Genomic DNA, 18,156 nt, shown 5'->3' on the forward strand with positions numbered 1-18,156 from the left:
GATGAGGGCAATGAATGTACAAATGTGCTTTACACAATTGATGTATGTATGGATTGTGATAAGAGTTGTATGAGCCCCCAATAAAATGATTTAAAAAAACAAAAAAAAGAGGGTCTGCTTCCATAAAGATTTGCAGCCTCAGAAGCCCTTTAGAGCAGTTCTACTCTGTCCTATGGGGTGGCTATGAGTCGAAATCAACTCCATGGCAAAGGTTACACATTGCCAGTCTTCCAGACTGTAGTCATTCAGATTCCCACTACTAATAGCTGAGAATAAATTCCCATACCTTTGGTAATGCTGACCTTTATTTTCTTTTCTCTTAATCAATCTGATTTTTTTTAAAGATTAGTTGTAGTGATGACTCTCTCACTCCCATGGAGTCGATGGTGCCTATGACTAGCAGAGTTAAAAGTACTATTCCTATACTTGGCTATTCATATTTTTTCTTGTTAAAGCAATCAACATATCATAATCTGTTAAAAGAGATCAACAGTCATAGTCTTATTACAAGGATTAATCAGTCATCCAAATACAGTGCTTGGCATAGTGCATGATATATATTAAGTATGCTAGCTACTATTACTATTACAATTAACAAATATCTACCAATGAAATGCTGGAAAAGAAAGTGAATGAGAGGTTGGCCTAATAAAAATTAGTCAAAATCAGCTATGTCATGCAAGTAGGGTTACTAAATCTTTTCTCCTCATTAGAAAACGAAATGTACTGAGTTAGATAAACCAGATGATGCCAAGCTTTCACATATAATAAATTGAGGTATATTCTTCAAAATTACACCTACGAAGACAGAAAACATACTTTTATTTGTAAAATAAACCCATAAAAATGTACACAACTCATGAAATTACTCAATTACATGCTTTCAGAGAAGAACGGATTATGAAATTCTGGGCCCTATTATTAGGCAAAGCTAACTTTAATTAGGTCTTCTCTGCTACGAACTTGTAATGTCTACATGAGATTCTTATATCACTTTAGAATGAATACTTCAAATATTCATATGTCATTTGATTTCTTGGCTGCTGCTTCCATGATCATTGACTGCAGATCTAAGTAAAACGCAATCTTGGACAACTTCAACATTTTCTCTATTTATCATCACTGTCCGGAATCGCTACATTAGGATGATGGTTATTGAAACTGGGAATTTCATTGAACACATCAATTTTTGTACATGTTTGAAGTTTTCCATAATAAAAACAAACGCATGTGGGCTCCTACTTAACTCTAGCCCCAGTCCAAAAACAGTTCTGATAACATGGCCCTGCTCAATATTCACCTTCATGAAAGGATCACTGAAGATAAGGGTGCTACAGCAAAGTGTGGTGAGGAAAGTAGATAGTACTGGCTATCAATCAGAATAGTACTGGGGTCTTAAAGGCTTATATTCAAACAAGCAGCCATCTAAGTGAGGAGTCAACTAAGTCTACAAGGAAGAAGCACACCAGCTGTGTGATCCAAAGATGACAATTACAAAAATATAATATGGCGAAGGGAAAAGTATCAGAGTTAAAATTATGAACACCCAATTGGTAGAAGGCTATGGAGGACAGTGGGAGCCCCAAAACCATCTGCAGAGTTATCTAGTCAGATCAGGCTGCTGGCGTAAGCCTTCTGGCCACAGGCATGTGTCTGGAACAGCCTTACAATCAGGCAGAGACCACTGTAAATGTGATTATGCTGGATCGAACTCGGTGTTTGGCCAGTAGACAGACCTCCTTAGAGACCCAATCTGACTTTGTTCTAAGTGCAAGTATCTCTTACTTGTTCCATGATAAAAATTTATTCCCTGGCTCTTTAAATATTGATGGTGGTCTTTTCTTTCTTACTCATTATTTATATTTTTATCTTTGTATCCCTTACCACTTTACTTCACTTTTGCTTTTGATTGTTTCTGTTGGGTTTCCCAGTTTGTGAAGCACAGAAGGAGTGGATGCAGAGATAATTAACTGATACAAGAGTTTATAGGGGATGCAGGGATGGGAGGTGGGAGATAGGGAGGGTGAGGGGATTTCGGGAGTAAACAATTAAGGTGGATGGGTGTGGGGAGAAAGGAGGGAACATTAAAACTGATTGTAATGACACAACTAATCTTAAGGCAATTTAACCTTGGGTGGGGGTAATGTTCAAAAATTGATTGTGGTGATGATTGTACAATTCTCTTGATAGACAAATGATTGAACTATTGAATCGTATGATAATGTGGATTAGGTGCCAATAAAAATGTTTTAAAAAATTAAAAATAAAAACAAAGGCAGGGAAGATAGGGGGAAAGTACTGACATTTAAAAGTAAACTTACCACTTTAGAATTCTCTTTGTAGCGAAAAGCCAGCTGGTAAGCTGCAAATACCAAAGGTGGCAGTGTGAAGCGAATCCGTTGATTTCCACCAGCTCCAAAATGTTTTCGTGCTGTGTTTAAAATCTGACCATTAAGAAAAGAAGAAATAATGTTTCCATGCTATGATTAATCATTTAAAAAATTAAATGAAGTGCTGCTCTAATCTTCACTACTGCATTGGATAAGTCTGCTGCACACACACACACACACACACAAAGATGCTGAAAAGCAAGGCAGTCACTTTAAGGACTAAGGTGCACCTGACTTCACGTCATGGTTATTTTCAGTCATGTGAAAGTTGGACACTGAATAAGGACGACTGAAGAAGAATCGATATATTTGAATGATGGTGCTGGCAAAGAAGATGGAAAGTAACAGCTTACCTAGAAAACAACTATCTGTTTGGAAAAGGTAAGGCCCGAATTCTTAAAAACAAGGATAACTCTTACAGACTTCGCTTTATCCGAAAGGATCATGATACCTACCCTAAACAGTCATCTATTACTGATGATACAAAATAAGATCCAACAGTTCCCAAGTGACTAATAAGTCGAAGTATTTGAAGTGGTTATTTGGTTCCTAACGCAGTCAGTAAATACTGTGTGTTCATGTAGGGTTGTTGGGATGGCAAAATACAAACACACTGAAGTATTACCAGCACCTGGCACAAGGCATGTATGCAGGAAATCTTGGTTATTATTATGATACAAAACCCACAGATGTAGTTCTATCCTGTCCTACAGGGTTGCCATGATTCAGAAATGACTCAATGGCAGTGAATTTGATTCTTTTTAAAATATATATATTTTTATTAATAAATCATTTTATTGGGCGCTCTTACAGCTCTTTCTCTTACATGTTCTTTCTGTTTGAACCCTTGGTATTAGCTCCTCTTTTTTCCCTCCCCACTCCAGCCACCCACCTTCAGGGACCCCTGATAAATTATAAATTATTATTATTTTCATATCTTACACCATCCGCTGCCTCCTTTTGCCCATGTTTGTTGTTTTTCCCGCTGAGTTTGACTTTCTTTATGATATAAATATGTATATTGCTGACATACATCCCTCCTAATTTAAAAAAAACCCAAATTTAAAACCATTTAAATCACAGGAAATGCCAAAAAACCTAGAGGCACTATTAAATAAATGCCTGCTTGTCTCAAAAAAAAAGATTGTAAGAAATCGCAGAGTTCATGAAAAGTACAAAGAGAAGACAAAAGTACTGCTAAAAAACCACAGAACCCTTTACTAACAAAATTTTCAGAATGCAAAGAGACTATTTCTCAATCTATGCTCTATTTATGTCTAGTAGACAATTCTGAAGGTGATGCTTCCATTTCTCTAACCCTGGCCCCAAGAATTTTAACAGTCTATATCAAATGGCAGTTTTAGTAACCTTGTGGAATTCAAACTAATGTAGCTTTGAAATGTCCTTTGAGTTTGGGGAACAATAAAGTCTGAAAGGGTAAGATCAGGGCTATAGGGTGGATGGGTAAGATTTTTCAATGACATTCTCAGAGTACAGCCCTAACTATCCTTTAAAAATATGCAAGTGTTGTATGTGATGAAAAAATTTTTCTTAGCACAACCTTCCTGGACTTCTTCCCACTCATGTAGTTTCTGATTTTCTTAAAATTTCTTTGTGCTAAGTCCATTTTGTCTTATGTCCTTAGAGAAAAATCTATGAAGATTACTTCTTAGAGTTCCCAAAACAGTCATCATAAACTTCTGAGCTGACCTCGCTGTCCTGAGTGTCACTGGTTCAGGAGATCCCCTCAGAAGACACTCTTTTTATTTAATATATTTTGAAGGCACCCCAACAAGACCAAGACATTGTATGACTGAAAGAACTTGTCCACAGCCTTCCTCTCATCACAGACACTTGTTTAAACATGTTTTGTTTGGAATAAACTCAAGTACGTATGAACTGGAACTTAGTAGCAATACTTTTTTACTTGCCCTTTATGTGTGACATATTCAGGTTTTAGGAATTCTTGGTAAATTCTTCTAATCTAGGTAAAGAGATGAGATCTCGGAGTGCATTCTCTCTCAGGGAAGTCATATGTAATGAACCAAGTCTTAAAGGTCTCTCTGCACATGGGCATACTGGCCACAAGTGGAAGGTATTTTCGACCTATTGCACTTACTGCACAATAGAAAAAGAAAATACACGACTATATATTTAATAGGAATATGTGTATAAACATATGCATGTGTGTACAAATAAAGGAATCAGTTAAAAGCAGTTGAACAATCATATCACAGTGCTCAGAATGTCTGTCATGAAGCCAACTGAAAGACTATCACACACAAGAAAGATCAGCCTCTAATTTTACCACACCAATAATGAAGGACTGCATGTGTGTCGACTGTGGCAAAGAAAGTCAGATCTCATCCTCAAAGCAAAGTGTTCATGACAGCAGCTTCATATAGCCAATAGTGCTCAAACAGGTTGGCCCAAACAATAATTAAGCAGTCACCCACATTACCCTTCATTAAAGTGAATTATCTAGAATCACCACTAGTATGCCTACTCTATCTCACAATTAGCGGGTGGTGTTTCCTTCTGTTGTACAAAGGGCTGACATGAGTTGGAACTGACTCGACGGCACTGAACAACAACGCTAAAGGAAGGAACAAACCACATTTGATTAGTCTTTGTCAGGAAAAAAAGGTTAAGAAAAAGGCAATTTGAATTTTAGTCTTTTTCATAGATTTTCAATGTGGCAAGCATATATTTGAAAACTTCACAAACAGAAATTCAATTAAATATAGGTGCTTTTGATAAAGTTTATTATGATATATCAATAGTTCTAATAGAAAGTTCAGAAAAAAATGAATATGGGCCAAGTATGAGTCACTCAACTAAAGGAAGACACATTTTTCTGTAAGACCCATTAAGTTTTCAAAAGACACTAAAGCAGGCGTCCTCGAACTGCGGCCCACCAAGGGCATTTATCCGGCCCACCGGGTGTTTTTGCCTCGTTTGTTTTTTTATTTCAAAATAAGATATGTGCAGTGTGCATAGGAATTTGTTCATAGTTTTTTTTAAAACTATAGTCCAACCCTCCAACGGGTCTGAGGGACAGTGAACTGGCCCCTTGTTTAAAAAGTTTGAGGACCCCTGCACTAAAGCATTGACTTTTCATTTATTTACAATTTTATATTTATAGAGATTGAAAATCCATGGATACCACTTGAGCAATCTTTTATTTGGTTACAATTATTTAAAACCTTCTAAGACCACAAGTTGCATTAGATCACGTAACACACTTCTTTGTGAACCTTTACTAGTAGTTGATGAAGGGTTATTATATATTAAAAGAGTTAACTCATACCAAGTACTGTTGGTCAGGGTCCTCAGAACGCAGAAGATGAATGAATCGGCCTACAAGGCTCTGCTCATCAGCAAAGTCTTCTGGATCGGGATCTTCCACAGGTTGATCTGGTTGGTCTTGAATCAATGTGGATACTAAATTCATGATCGAATCCACCTGTAACATAGTAATTAAGTCCACTGGAGTTAAGCCATCAGCATATGAAGCCATTGTCAAAAGTATTTCTCACTGCATAGTTACAAAATAGTAACAATAGATGTCTATCAACACACACACATCCAGGGACAAAATTTGGGGGGAAAAAGCACCAAATGTTATTCTTTTCCTAGTAGAATTATAACTATCATATTGTTTTTTAATAGATCTCTAATTCCCTAATTTATATAATGAGTTACTTTTATTATTATTTTTAACTATTAAACTACCCTCCTCTCTCATCTCCTTTTCTGATCACAGAAAATAGCTATTATAGTGTCCATTTCCCTATAAAAAGATGTTATTATCTTACCTGGTCTTGAGAGACAATTTCTGTGTTATAATCCAAAACATTACTCAGCACATAACAACTCATGCTCTTTCTGGATTCATAGTCAAAATACTCAAAAAGTGGGTGAAAATGTTTTAACTTTAAAACCGTTAAAATGTTGTTGTAAGTGTCAACAGGAATCTTCAGAAGTCTGGTGAGCTCCTTTGAAACGGCACTACTGGTAGCAATGCTACAAAAAGAAAGCAACAACCTTTTAGTGAAAAAAAAAACAGCAGCATATGTTAAATGAAATTTTGAAAATGTTAATGTACATATGGAAGGAAATGGTTCCAGCGAATCCCATTATCCAAAAGTCCTCCAATGTCCATCTTTTCAAAAGTATAAAGATACCTTCCTATTGGGGAGGAGACAAGCCAGTCAGGGTGCAGTATAGCAATGATGAAACATACAACTTTCCTCTAGTTCTTTAATGATTCATCCCGCCCCACCCCCATCTTGATCCCAATTCTACCTTACAAATCCAGCTAGAGCAGAGGATGTACACCGGTCAGATAGGAACTGGAAACACAGGGAATCCAGGACAGATAAACCCCTCAGGACCAATAATGAGAGTAGCAATACCAGGAGGGGAAGGGGACAGTGGGTAGAAAGGAGAAACCGATCACAATGATCTACATATAACCTCTTCCCTGGGGGGACAGACAACAGAAAAGTGGGTGAAGGGAGAAAGCCGGAGAGTGTAAGGCATGACAAAATAATAACAATTTATAAATTATCAAGGATTCGTGAGGGAGGTGGGGCAGGGAGGGAGGGGGAAAATGAGCTGATACCAAAGGTTCAAGTAGAAAGCAAATGTTTTGAGAATGATGACGGCAACAAATGTACAAATGTGCTTGACACAATGGATGGATGCATGGATTGTAATAAGAGTTGTATGAGCCCCCAATAAAATGATTATTAAAAAAAAAGATACCTGCCTAAACAGTTATATATTACTGCTGATACAAAATAAGATCAGTTTCCAATTGAATAATAAATCTAAGTATTTGACGTGGTTTTTTTGATTCCTAACACATCCAGTAAACGCTATAGGTTCATGATGAAAATAAAGAGAAAAAAAAAAAAACACCGCAAAACCAGCAATTCAACAAAACAAAAAAAATAAACTATCTTCTTCTGTCTCAGAGGATAGTTATTAAAAAGGAGATAGGATTTAAGGTATTACTATTAGAAGTAGTCTGCATAGTGATATTAGATATTAATATCCAAATATTAGAATACTTTAGTAGTTAGGATTTTGAATTCTTTATTTTGTCTAATTTTAATTTAAAACTCACTTGATGATAGAAGATAATAGATATGCATCAATTAAAATTTTCTCTCACACTTATCCAAAATCTGGACTCTTTTTTAAGTTCTCGCAAATGGGAGTGACCCAATAAAAAAAATAAGTGAAAGAAGCAGTTTTCATGAAACAGCTGGGAGACAAAAAGGAGAAAGATGGTGTGAAGTAAAATGATCAGTAATACAAAACTGAAGGCCTGGCTTTGTCAGTGGGTGTGTAGAGACCGTAAGAAGGCTACTTATGAAAAAGGTAGCATCAAAATTTCTCACAATGGCCACGAGAGGATGCCATACTAAAGAAGCTCCAAGGTGATAGAATATTATACTTTCCATGATGGAACAAAAGTCAGAGCTTAAAATTAAACATATTTAAACCAACTTAATTTCTATGCCTTAAATACATATATACGTCTAACTATTCAAAATTTAATCTCTTAAAGGAAATAATTTCTTTTTTTTTTTTCTTTTTCTTTTTTAAACATTTTATTAGGGGCTCATACAACTGTTATCCCAATCCATACACACATCAATTGTGTAAAGCGCATTTGTACATCGTTTCTCAAAAAGGAAATAATTTCTTATGGCAGCGGTTCTCAACCTGTGGGCTGCGACCCCTTGGGAGTCAAACGATCCTTTCACAAGGGTGGCCTCATTCATAACAGTACCAAAATTAAAGTTATGAAGTAGTAATGAAAATAATTTTATGGTTCGTGGGGGTCACTACAACATGAGTAACTGTGTTAAAGGGTCAAGCATTAGGAAGGTTGAGAACCACTGTGTTATGGAAACACTGTTCAATACAAACTTATTCATACATCGAATCATGCCTCAGTTAGAAACTCCAGTTTGTGAAGCCCGCCAATGGCCTATGAATGCTACTACTTCATCAATACACACAATCAACTAATGGGTGGTTAGGTGGTTGTCATTTTCTGTCCTAATTAGCACCAAGTATGCTAATCTACCAAATTCTTAACGGCAAATGTTAACTTTTCAAAAACAACTGAGAAAGAAAAATGCAACTGCTACAATAATGTGGCTAAGGGTTTTCTCAAAAAAATTAACTTTGACTTACTGTTCAAGATTGAGCTTATTAAATATCTCCACTGTTGTTTCCAGAACTTTATCAACATAGTCCACACGATCAGGGTAACACTTCATAGCAAGATTTATGAGAGACACTTGTAAAGATACAACATCCTCTGAAGGCATGTCTTGTCGAGACTGCAATGTGTAGAGAAGCAGAACATTTATTTTAAACAGTATAGAGGTGTCTGCGAGCAGAGATGTTTCAAGACTTCCGTTTAGAAGACCATACAAACCTGTATTACTGTAGCCACCTGCTGTGAAAATATATCAAAAAGTTTAATGTCTGCTGGGATTCCAGGTCCATCTTCACGGTGAGCAAATAAAGCTAATCTGAAAAATAAAATAATCTTTATTCTAATAGATACAAGGAAGTGAGCTAGTAGGATCATGGATGACATTTTATAAATAATGCTTTTCTGTATTTTTTACCATGAACACTTCTAGAATATTAAAAAAAAGTTTTGAAAAAGGACATCAAATACAGCATGATCATTTCCTCCGCTCATTTTTAGAACTTAAACAGCTTTGCCAATGATGCCTTATTTCATCTGCTTCCTTACCTGACACTACCTTACAAAAACATGTTAATAGGGGAATCAGTTCCAGGAGAGGAACATCATGCTTTGTGAAGTGAGGGGTCGTCTAAAAAGAGAAAGACCCTCAACAAGATGGACTGACACAGGGGCTACAACAATGCCCAAACATTAACATTTGTGAGAATGGCACAGGACGCAGCAGTGTTCTGTTCTGTTGTACATGGGGGTCACTAGAAGCAAGAACTGACTCACTAGTCCCTAACAACAACAACAAATAGAATTTTAAACCGACTATTTTTTTTCAATTAAGCACAATTAAGATTAACTATTGCAACCTTCAGTATGAATCACAACTCAATCTTCACAACTGAGCCAATAGGTAACATCATGATAAACAGAGACAAGACTGAAGTTGTCAAGGATTTTATATTGCTTAGATCCACAATCAATGTTCATGGAAGCAGCAGTCAAAAGATGAAAAGAGGAGAGTTGGGGGGGGGGTGTTATGAGGAGCTGATAGTAAGGGCTCAAGTAGAAAGAAAATGTTTTGAAAATGATGATGGTTACATTTGTACAAATGTACTTGACACAATGTATGTATGGATTGTGATATGAGAAGTAAGAGCCCCAGTAAATGACTTTTAAAAAAAATCAAAAGACATGCTGTATTGGGTAAAACTGCTGCACAAGACCTCTTTAGAATACTGAAAAGCAAGGCTGTTACTCTGAGGACTAAGGTGGGCCTGAACCAATCCACGGTATTTTCAGTTGCTTCAGATAAAAGTGAAATTTGGACATTGCATAAGGAAAACTAAAGAATCAATGCATCTGAATTATGGTGCTGGTGAAGAATACTGAAAGTACCATGGACTGCCAAAAGGACAAACCAGTCTGTCTTGGAAGAAGCATGGCCGAGTGCTCCTTAGAGGCAAGGATGGTGAGACTTCATCTTATACACTTTGGACATACTGTCAGGAGAGACCAGTCCATAGAAGACACCATATTTGGTAGAGGGACATTGAAAAAGAGGAAGGCCCTCAACGTGATGGATTGACACAGCAGCTTCAACAATGGGCTCAAGCACAGGAACAATGTTGAGGATGGCGCAGGATCGGACAATGTTTCCTTCTGCTGTGTATGAGTAGCTATGGGTCAGGACAGATTCAATGGCATCTAATGAGAATAAGTAGATATGACATGTACAGAGAGAAAACCTTAGAGATGAACATGGAGGGAATATGTAGAATAGAATTTCAAATTCTCAGGGACTCCAGACTTGCTGCAGTTATGGGGGTTAGATGAAGCCATTAAACTATTGCCCTGATGAGAAAATCTTTAAAACTTAAACCAAAATTATCCCTTGATATTTTCTTAAAACTATACAGTAGTTTAGCTTAACTAATAAAACCGGTCTGACTTATCACACTCTTTAAGAACTATCTCTAAGGATCAAAGTAACAACAGCAAGTTGAACTATTTGACAGAAATGGAAGGGGGCAGAGTTTTACTCTGCTATAGTTTATGCAAATAGGGAAAAACAGCTCAGAAAAGATGAACATGGTCACACAACTTGAAGAATGCGATCAATGACAATGAATTGAACATGAGGAAATGGTTGGTGTGTGTTTTGTTGTGTACAGTCTCAGCAACAACAAAAGATGAAGTGACAGGTGCATTTAGCAGTCTTGATTAAAAGGTAAAAACTGTAATTTTACTGAAATAATTTTGTTAAAAGATGAGACTATGTTAACACTGCATTTTTGTTCCTGTCAAGTTTTAATCACAAGTAGCTCTAAATGTAGTAAAGCTATTTCTATATCACACATCTTAAACGATTAAGAATAGTCATACCATTCCTAATAGTAAAGCAATGATCACTGTTTGTTTCACAATTGCATCTCCATTTTGTTATGAACAGAGAGCCACTACTGACATGGATGGCTAAGAGACATTACATTTAAACACACAGGAAAATCCACTTACTGGCTTCTTTTCAGAGTAGGCCCAGTCAGTATATAACTCTGGCTGCCTGGGACTGAGTTGACAATTTGAAGAATTCTGTTATATAAATCCCCAGACTTTGAAACTATTAGCTTAGACATTTAAAACATAATAAAAAGCAGGTGGGCTGGCACTTTGGGCTACTGACCACAAAGTCAGCAGTTTGAAACCACCAGCAGCTCCACAGGAGACAGATTAGGCTGTCTACTACCTATCAACATATTTCATATTTAAAATATTTTGTTTAAGAAAATGTTCTCATCTCAGGGGACATCTAAGTCAACTGGCAAAACAATGCAAAATACTCTACTTAGCCAATTTACAGAGCAGGGTAGGACTGCTCCTGTGGGTTTCTGAGTCTGTAACTTGTTATGAGTAGAAAACCTTGTTTTCTCCTGCACAGCACTTGGTGGTTTCACCCGGTTCATCTTGCAGTTAGTCGTCTAATGCATAACAATTACACCACATGAGTCTGAATTAACTCAAGGGCAGTGAGTTTAATTTTCAGTTTGGAGTCTGGTAAGTAGCATCTGGGGGTCTTAAAAGCTTGGGAGTGGCCATTTAATGAACTACTGGTCTCTTCCTGCCTGAAGCAAAGAACAAAGAAAAACAAAAACTCAAGGAACAAATTAGTCCATCCTCTAAACTGAGACTAGAGGAACTAGATGGTACCCAGCTACTACTACCAACCACTCTGACCAAGACAACAAAGCTCCCAGTTAGAATGAGTTAGAGAGAAAAGAAAAGACAAACCTCAAAGCCAAAAAAGACTAGACTTACTAGGAGAAAAACTAGAATTACCCCAAGACTACTGCCCTCAGAAAACTTTCTAAATTAAATCTGAAAACATTCCAAGAGGCTATCTTCCAAATAATAGATGGGATTATAAAACAAGTATCAGTGAAAGCGCTTCTCAGCACATCCACACAGATAAACCAGAGGATTGGAAAGTCAGACAATTGGAAACGTCAAACCCAGGAAGGAAATAGGAAGAGTGCTAACACATAGTGAGAGTATAACCAATGTCACAGAACTTTCACCTTAAGCACAGAAATTGGAAAAAAAAAGGATTTAATAAAAAGAAAATGTTTTCATGACAGAGTGGCTAATTTATCATACAATATCTATGGCTACTTAATGAAAAGACTCCATATCAGTTTATAATAGAAAATAACTTTCATTATGTTAAAAAAATTGCTCTTCAATGATGTTTGGATTTGTAAGAATTAAACGTTAAGTCTGTACAACAATTTCTTTTTTCACCAACGTCTTTCAATATCACTTTAAACCCACACATTAAGAACGCCCCTTTTCTAAATGCTTCCTGTACAATTATTAAAAGCTAACCCTCTGTCACATCTTAGCTAAGCAAGCACCTGTGAGAAATTCCTATCTACTGAATTACAGTATAAGCACATTAAAGTCATTGATACACTGAAAATGTAACAGAAACAACCCACTAAATTGCTTTAAATTTATTATTCCCAAGTTAAAGCACTACATCCTTCAGTGTTGGACGCTCTTACCTATCAATTAAAGCAATAATTATGTTTTTCACGTTTACATTTTGGTGTAACTCAGCACAAGCTCGAAGAAAAGGATTCAAAGTCTGAAGGTGAAATTCATCAGGGAAAACCTGAAATTAAATAATAATAGGTTGATTCAAGCAAAAGTACTTCATATAATGTACTGAACTCACGGTACTTAAAATTCTTATGAAAGAAATCACTTTGAATCTTATATAGCTATAGTTGAGCCTCATTATTCAGATTCTATATTTGAAAACTCATTTGTTTGCTAAAATTAATTGGTACTCCCGAAATTAACACTCTTGGCACTTTTGTGGTCATCTGTAGATACCCACGGGGCTTGAGTCCTACATGTTTCCAGCTGAGGGCAAACAAAGAGATACATATACCTTTTGTTTTAGCCCTCCTACTGTAAACAAGTGTCCTCTTAACTCTCTATTTCGTGCCTTATTCTTAGCAATTTCATGTTTTTTCTGTTAGTAGTGGCAGCAATTTTGATGTCTAAAACAGCCGCCATGCATTAGGCTCAAGTACTGGCTAAAATTCCTATGTGTATGTAGGCTATGATGTGTCTAACAGGGAATATTCTTGTGTTAGACAGACTTTAGTCAGGCATTAGTCACAGTGCTGTTGGCCATGAGTTCAACATTAACGAATCAACAAGGTATATCTGAAACACAGTGTCCTAGAACAGAAACAAATATAAAGCTGGATAAAGTATTGAACAGTTGTTGAAAATATATGTGGAGGAATCTAACCCTATATATTCCCTGGGTGAAACGGGTCAGTGTTCATCAAAACTACTATGAATACTAAGACTCAATTGCACATTACTCTTGAGCTTCATTAACCTAACTCTACATGAAAATAGTCCACTATTACTTACCATTAAACTAAAGCTAATGAGACCTAGGAAAACTCAAGAGTCCACCCCCCACCCCCACCCCCACCTTCCTACATTTGGGGGGGAAAATACATCAACACTAAATCATTATTTGGAGAAAGTCAGTCCTTTTTTCAGGAAAATACATTTTCTATTCTAACAAGATTTCTTTAACACATTGATAAAGAGCAAAAAGTAAAAGTACCTTTGGGAATGAGATAAATGTTCCCACCTACCTGAATAATACACTCCATGAGATATTCTTGAGCCAAAGCATCCCGACAATTCACAACTTGCTCCAAAATGCCAGTCAAAACAATCTAAAAGGAAAAAAAATTAAATTATTTTTTAAAGCCTACAGTACTCAACAACACGTTCAAATTAGTGAAAATTATTCTTTTTCTCCCATACTTCACTACTAGATAAAATTTTCACAGACGTTTCAAACCAAAATCTGGGGTTTCTGTTTCAAGTCATTTAGGAAGAAGTTCATCTTATCAATTATTTTCTTTTATAGTTCAAGTTTACAAGGATAAATCAAAAAGTACTGCTATAAAATCATAAACCTGTATTAAACAAAAATATCAAAACGTGAAGCTATTATTTAGTTATATATCTTCCATCTAGGTCTATATATTTCTGAAGGCAGCGTTTCCATCACTAACTGTTCCCTAAAGAATCCTCTGGTCCTGTGGTGAAGACAGCAAATGGTGCCCAGTTACCAAGTGGAATAGAGTCTGGGGTCTGAAAGGCTTGTATTCTAATAAGCAACCATCCCAGTCATGTGTCAACTAAGTCCATGTTAAAGAAGCACACCAGCCTGTGTGATTCAAGATGATGACAACAAAATTCAAGTATGATGAAGGGCAAAGTATCAGAGCTTAAATTGTGAACACCAATTTATAAAAGGGTGTGGAGGGCAGTGAGAGCTCAAGATCCATCTGCAGACTATCTAGTCAGATTACCAACAAATGCAGAGCTGTAAAGAGCCCCCAATAAAATGATTTATTTTTAAAAAAAATAAGATTAAGCCTCTGGCAGATCCCACCTACACAGGCTTCGAAGTATTCAAACACCTTTACTGTCAGAGAGAGATTATTATAAACTTGATTATGGTGGATCGAACCATGGTATAATATGATACTTGGTCAGTCAACCTCCCTAATTTGCTGTAGGGTCAAGTATTTCTTGCTTGTTCCATGAAGAACTTTCTCTGGTTTTTTAAATATTGATGGTGGTCTTTTATTTCTCTTTATTTTTTAATATTGTCATTTTTCTTTTTGTCATTTTGTTCTTAACTGTTTCTTTGGGTTTCCCAGTTTGTGAAGTATAGAAGGAACAGATGCATATGAGATAATAACTGATACAATGGTTTATACAGGATGTGGGGTGGGAGATAAGAGAGGGTGAGGAGATTTGGGGACAAACAATGAATGTGGGAAGAGTAACAGGAATAGATTGTGATTATACAACTCATTTTAAAAGTGATTTAACCATAGAAGTATAATGATATGTGAATACTGTATCAAGAAAACCACAAAAAGAAAAAAGAACAAATGACCAATGGTTACCACAGGAGAAAGGGAAAGAGTTGTGTAGGGGCATTGAATGGTACAGTGGTTTGGAAAAGGATATCAATAACGGTTGTACGACATGATGAGTATAATCTATGACAGGATTCTATAAGTAGAAGTTGTGCAAGTGGAGAATGCTGTTGTGTATATTTCTGCCACAATTGAAAAAAAATAATTACCTAAATAATAATGAGTACAAGGAAGAAGACAATGTCCTAGAATTGATTGTGGTGATGATTGTACAACTCTTCTTGATATGATTATATTATTCAATTGTATGACATATGGATGAAGTGCCAATAAAATTGTTTAAAAAAAAAAAGAATTCTGTGCTTTTTAAAAAGTCAAAATGGCAGCTTTGCGCAGTGGCAGTATCGTAGCCAGTGAGGTTTATCCAAGGTGTGATTATTGCCAATCGAAAAGTCAAAATAGGAATTTGGAGGTCCTCAAGGGGCTCAAATTATGTTCCTTTGAAATGTTGAGTTTGAGGAATAAAAGGAAATCTGAAGGGGCAAGATGAAGGCTGTATAATGGAATGGATAAAACTTTTCCAATGGGGGAAAAAAGGATACTTGGGAGAGTGTTAAGACACTATGGCTGTCTTTTGCATGTAACAAAGCCATGACTCCTTAGTGGCTTCAGAGTACTCTTTAGTCTTTCACCTCCAAAGATAGCTCCCAATAAACTACCATATATACTTGAGTATAAGCCGAGGGTTTTGTTTGTTTGTTTTACATTTTTTAAAAATAATTTTATTAGGGACTCGTACAACTCTTATCACAATCCATACACACATCAATTGTGTAAAGCGCATTTGTACATCATTCTCAAAACATTTTCTCTCCACTTAAACCCCCGGCATTAGATCCTCATTTTTCCCCTCCCTCCCCGCTCCCCCCTCCCTCATGAGCCCTTAATAGTTTATAAATTGTTATTTTGTCATATCTTGCCCTGTCCAACGTCTCCCTTCATCCACTTTTCTGTAGTCCGTCTCCCAGGGAGCAGGTCACATATACTGTAGTTCCTTGTAATCGGTTCCCTCTTTCCTACCCACTCTCCCTCTTTCGTCCCTGTTTCGCCACTCACACTACTGGTCCTGTAGGGCTCATCTGCCTGAAAACTGTATTTTCAGTTCCTATCTGTACCAGTGTACATCCTCTGGTCCAGCCAGACTTGCAAGGTCGAATTCAAGTCATGGTAGTGGGAGCGGGGAGGAAACATTTAGGAACTAGAGGAAAGTTGTATGTCTCATCGCTGTTACATCGCACCCTGACTGGCTCATCTCCTCCCCGAGACCCCTCTGCAAGGGGATCTCCAGTGGCCTACTAATGGGCTTTGGGTCTCCACTCCGCACTCCCCCCATCATTCACTATGGTAAGATTTTTTGTTCTGATGATGCCTTGTACCTGATCCCTTCGACACCTCGCGGTTGCATAATAAGCCGAGTTTTTCAGCACATTTTAAAGCAGTTTTTGTGGTAAAATTAGGTGCCTTGGCTGATATTCGGTCGGCTTATACTCAAGGATATTCTGTATGCCTTCTGGTATACACGCATGCACACACACAAACAGACACACACACACACACACACACACACACACACACACGCAAAGAATCCTCATAGGACAACTCTTGTGACCTTTAAGGATGAGCAGATGCACTGTCATGATGGAAACAAGTTCCTCAGCACAACTTACCTGACCTTTATCTTACTAACGCAGTTTTCAATTGTCTTAAAGCTTCTTTCTAATAAGCCTGTGACTGTCTGTGCTCTATATCCTTCAAGAAAATCGATCAAGTTTATCCCTTACAAATAAAAAACCTGCCACTATAACCTCAGCTGACCTCCCTGCCTTGAATGTGTATCAAGGTGCATCCCTGTGGGAGCCACTATTTCGACTCGGCCTTTTTTGGAAGGCACCTTCATAGGACTAAGACAAGTGAATTGCTGAGAGAACTTGTCTGCAGCCACCTACTGACCACAGAAACAAGTTTCAATACATCTTACTTTGAATAAACCATGTACATACGAACTGGAACCATAGGAGCAATGCTTTTTTTTCATCCAGAACATTTTCTTCTCATCCTCATTGCTGTTAGCTCCCCACCTCTCTGCATTCTCCCCTGCCATGCCCCTAGGCAAGTATCAATCGTTATGTCTCTATAGATATACCTATCTTGAGTTTCATGTACAGAAAATTATACAAAACCCAGGAAGCAAACAAACTAAAAACCAACAATGACTAGATAAAACATAGAAAAACCTTAATCAAAAGGCAGAAAACATTACAAACAGAAATGACTTTAGAACATATCAAAAGGGAGATAAAATGATAAGGGATTACATTTTAACCTAACTATAGCTGCAACCAATCGATTTTACAATGCTCCCCGACACGATCACTGAAGAGAAAATGGATTCATATGCTAATGTGGTGAAAAAAAACTGATGGTGTCCAGCTATTACAAGACATAGCATTTGGGGTCTTAAAGGCTTCCAGATAAACAAGCGGCGACCTCACTGGGAAGCAACAAAGCCCACATGGAAGAAGCACACCAGTCTGTGATCATGAGGTGTCAACAGGATTAGGCATCAGAAGACTCAATCATATCGATGCAAATGAGGGAGGGCGGAGTGGAGACTCAAAGCCCATCTGTAGACAATCGGACATCCCCTCACAGAAGGGTCACAAGGAAGAGATGAGCCAGCCAGGGCAGGGTATAGCACAGACAAAACACACAACATTCCTCTACATTCTTTAATGCTTCCTCCCCCCACTATCATGACCCCAATTCCACTTTACAAATCTGGCTAGACTGGAGCATGTACACTGGAATAGACAAACGGAATCGAAGACAGATATAAATCCCTCAGGTACAGTAATGGGGGTAGGAGAAAGGTAGGGGGAGAAAGGGGGAACCGGGCCTGTCTGGATAGGACAGGCTGGATGAACAATCTGGAGGAGAAAACAACGGGACTGACAGTTCCGGGGGGACATGGGAGAGGGGGAGG

At 37.3% G+C, this 18,156-nt stretch overlaps 1 protein-coding gene and 1 non-coding gene across 2 annotated transcripts in view; one reads left to right on the forward strand and one right to left on the reverse strand.

Moving 5' to 3' along the window:
- The window catches only part of VPS35 (VPS35 retromer complex component), a 45,546-nt gene that overhangs the window by 5,575 nt on the left and 21,815 nt on the right, over positions 1–18,156 (reverse strand). The window contains exons 7-13 of the mRNA XM_004704702.3: positions 13,806–13,889; positions 12,684–12,793; positions 8,854–8,950; positions 8,607–8,755; positions 6,209–6,416; positions 5,701–5,856; positions 2,322–2,444 (exon numbers count right to left, since the gene is read on the reverse strand). Coding sequence (XP_004704759.1) covers positions 2,322–2,444; positions 5,701–5,856; positions 6,209–6,416; positions 8,607–8,755; positions 8,854–8,950; positions 12,684–12,793; positions 13,806–13,889 — 927 coding nt within the window. The remainder of the gene's footprint in view (positions 1–2,321; positions 2,445–5,700; positions 5,857–6,208; positions 6,417–8,606; positions 8,756–8,853; positions 8,951–12,683; positions 12,794–13,805; positions 13,890–18,156) is intronic.
- LOC115870784 lies at positions 15,498–15,639 on the forward strand. The gene has a single exon (XR_004046911.1). It is a non-coding gene; the product is annotated as a U4 spliceosomal RNA (small nuclear RNA).

This window comes from Echinops telfairi, unplaced genomic scaffold (assembly GCF_000313985.2).
Source record: "Echinops telfairi isolate 266 unplaced genomic scaffold, ASM31398v2 ScPeMD7_2291;HRSCAF=2852, whole genome shotgun sequence".
NCBI lineage: Eukaryota > Metazoa > Chordata > Mammalia > Afrosoricida > Tenrecidae > Echinops > Echinops telfairi.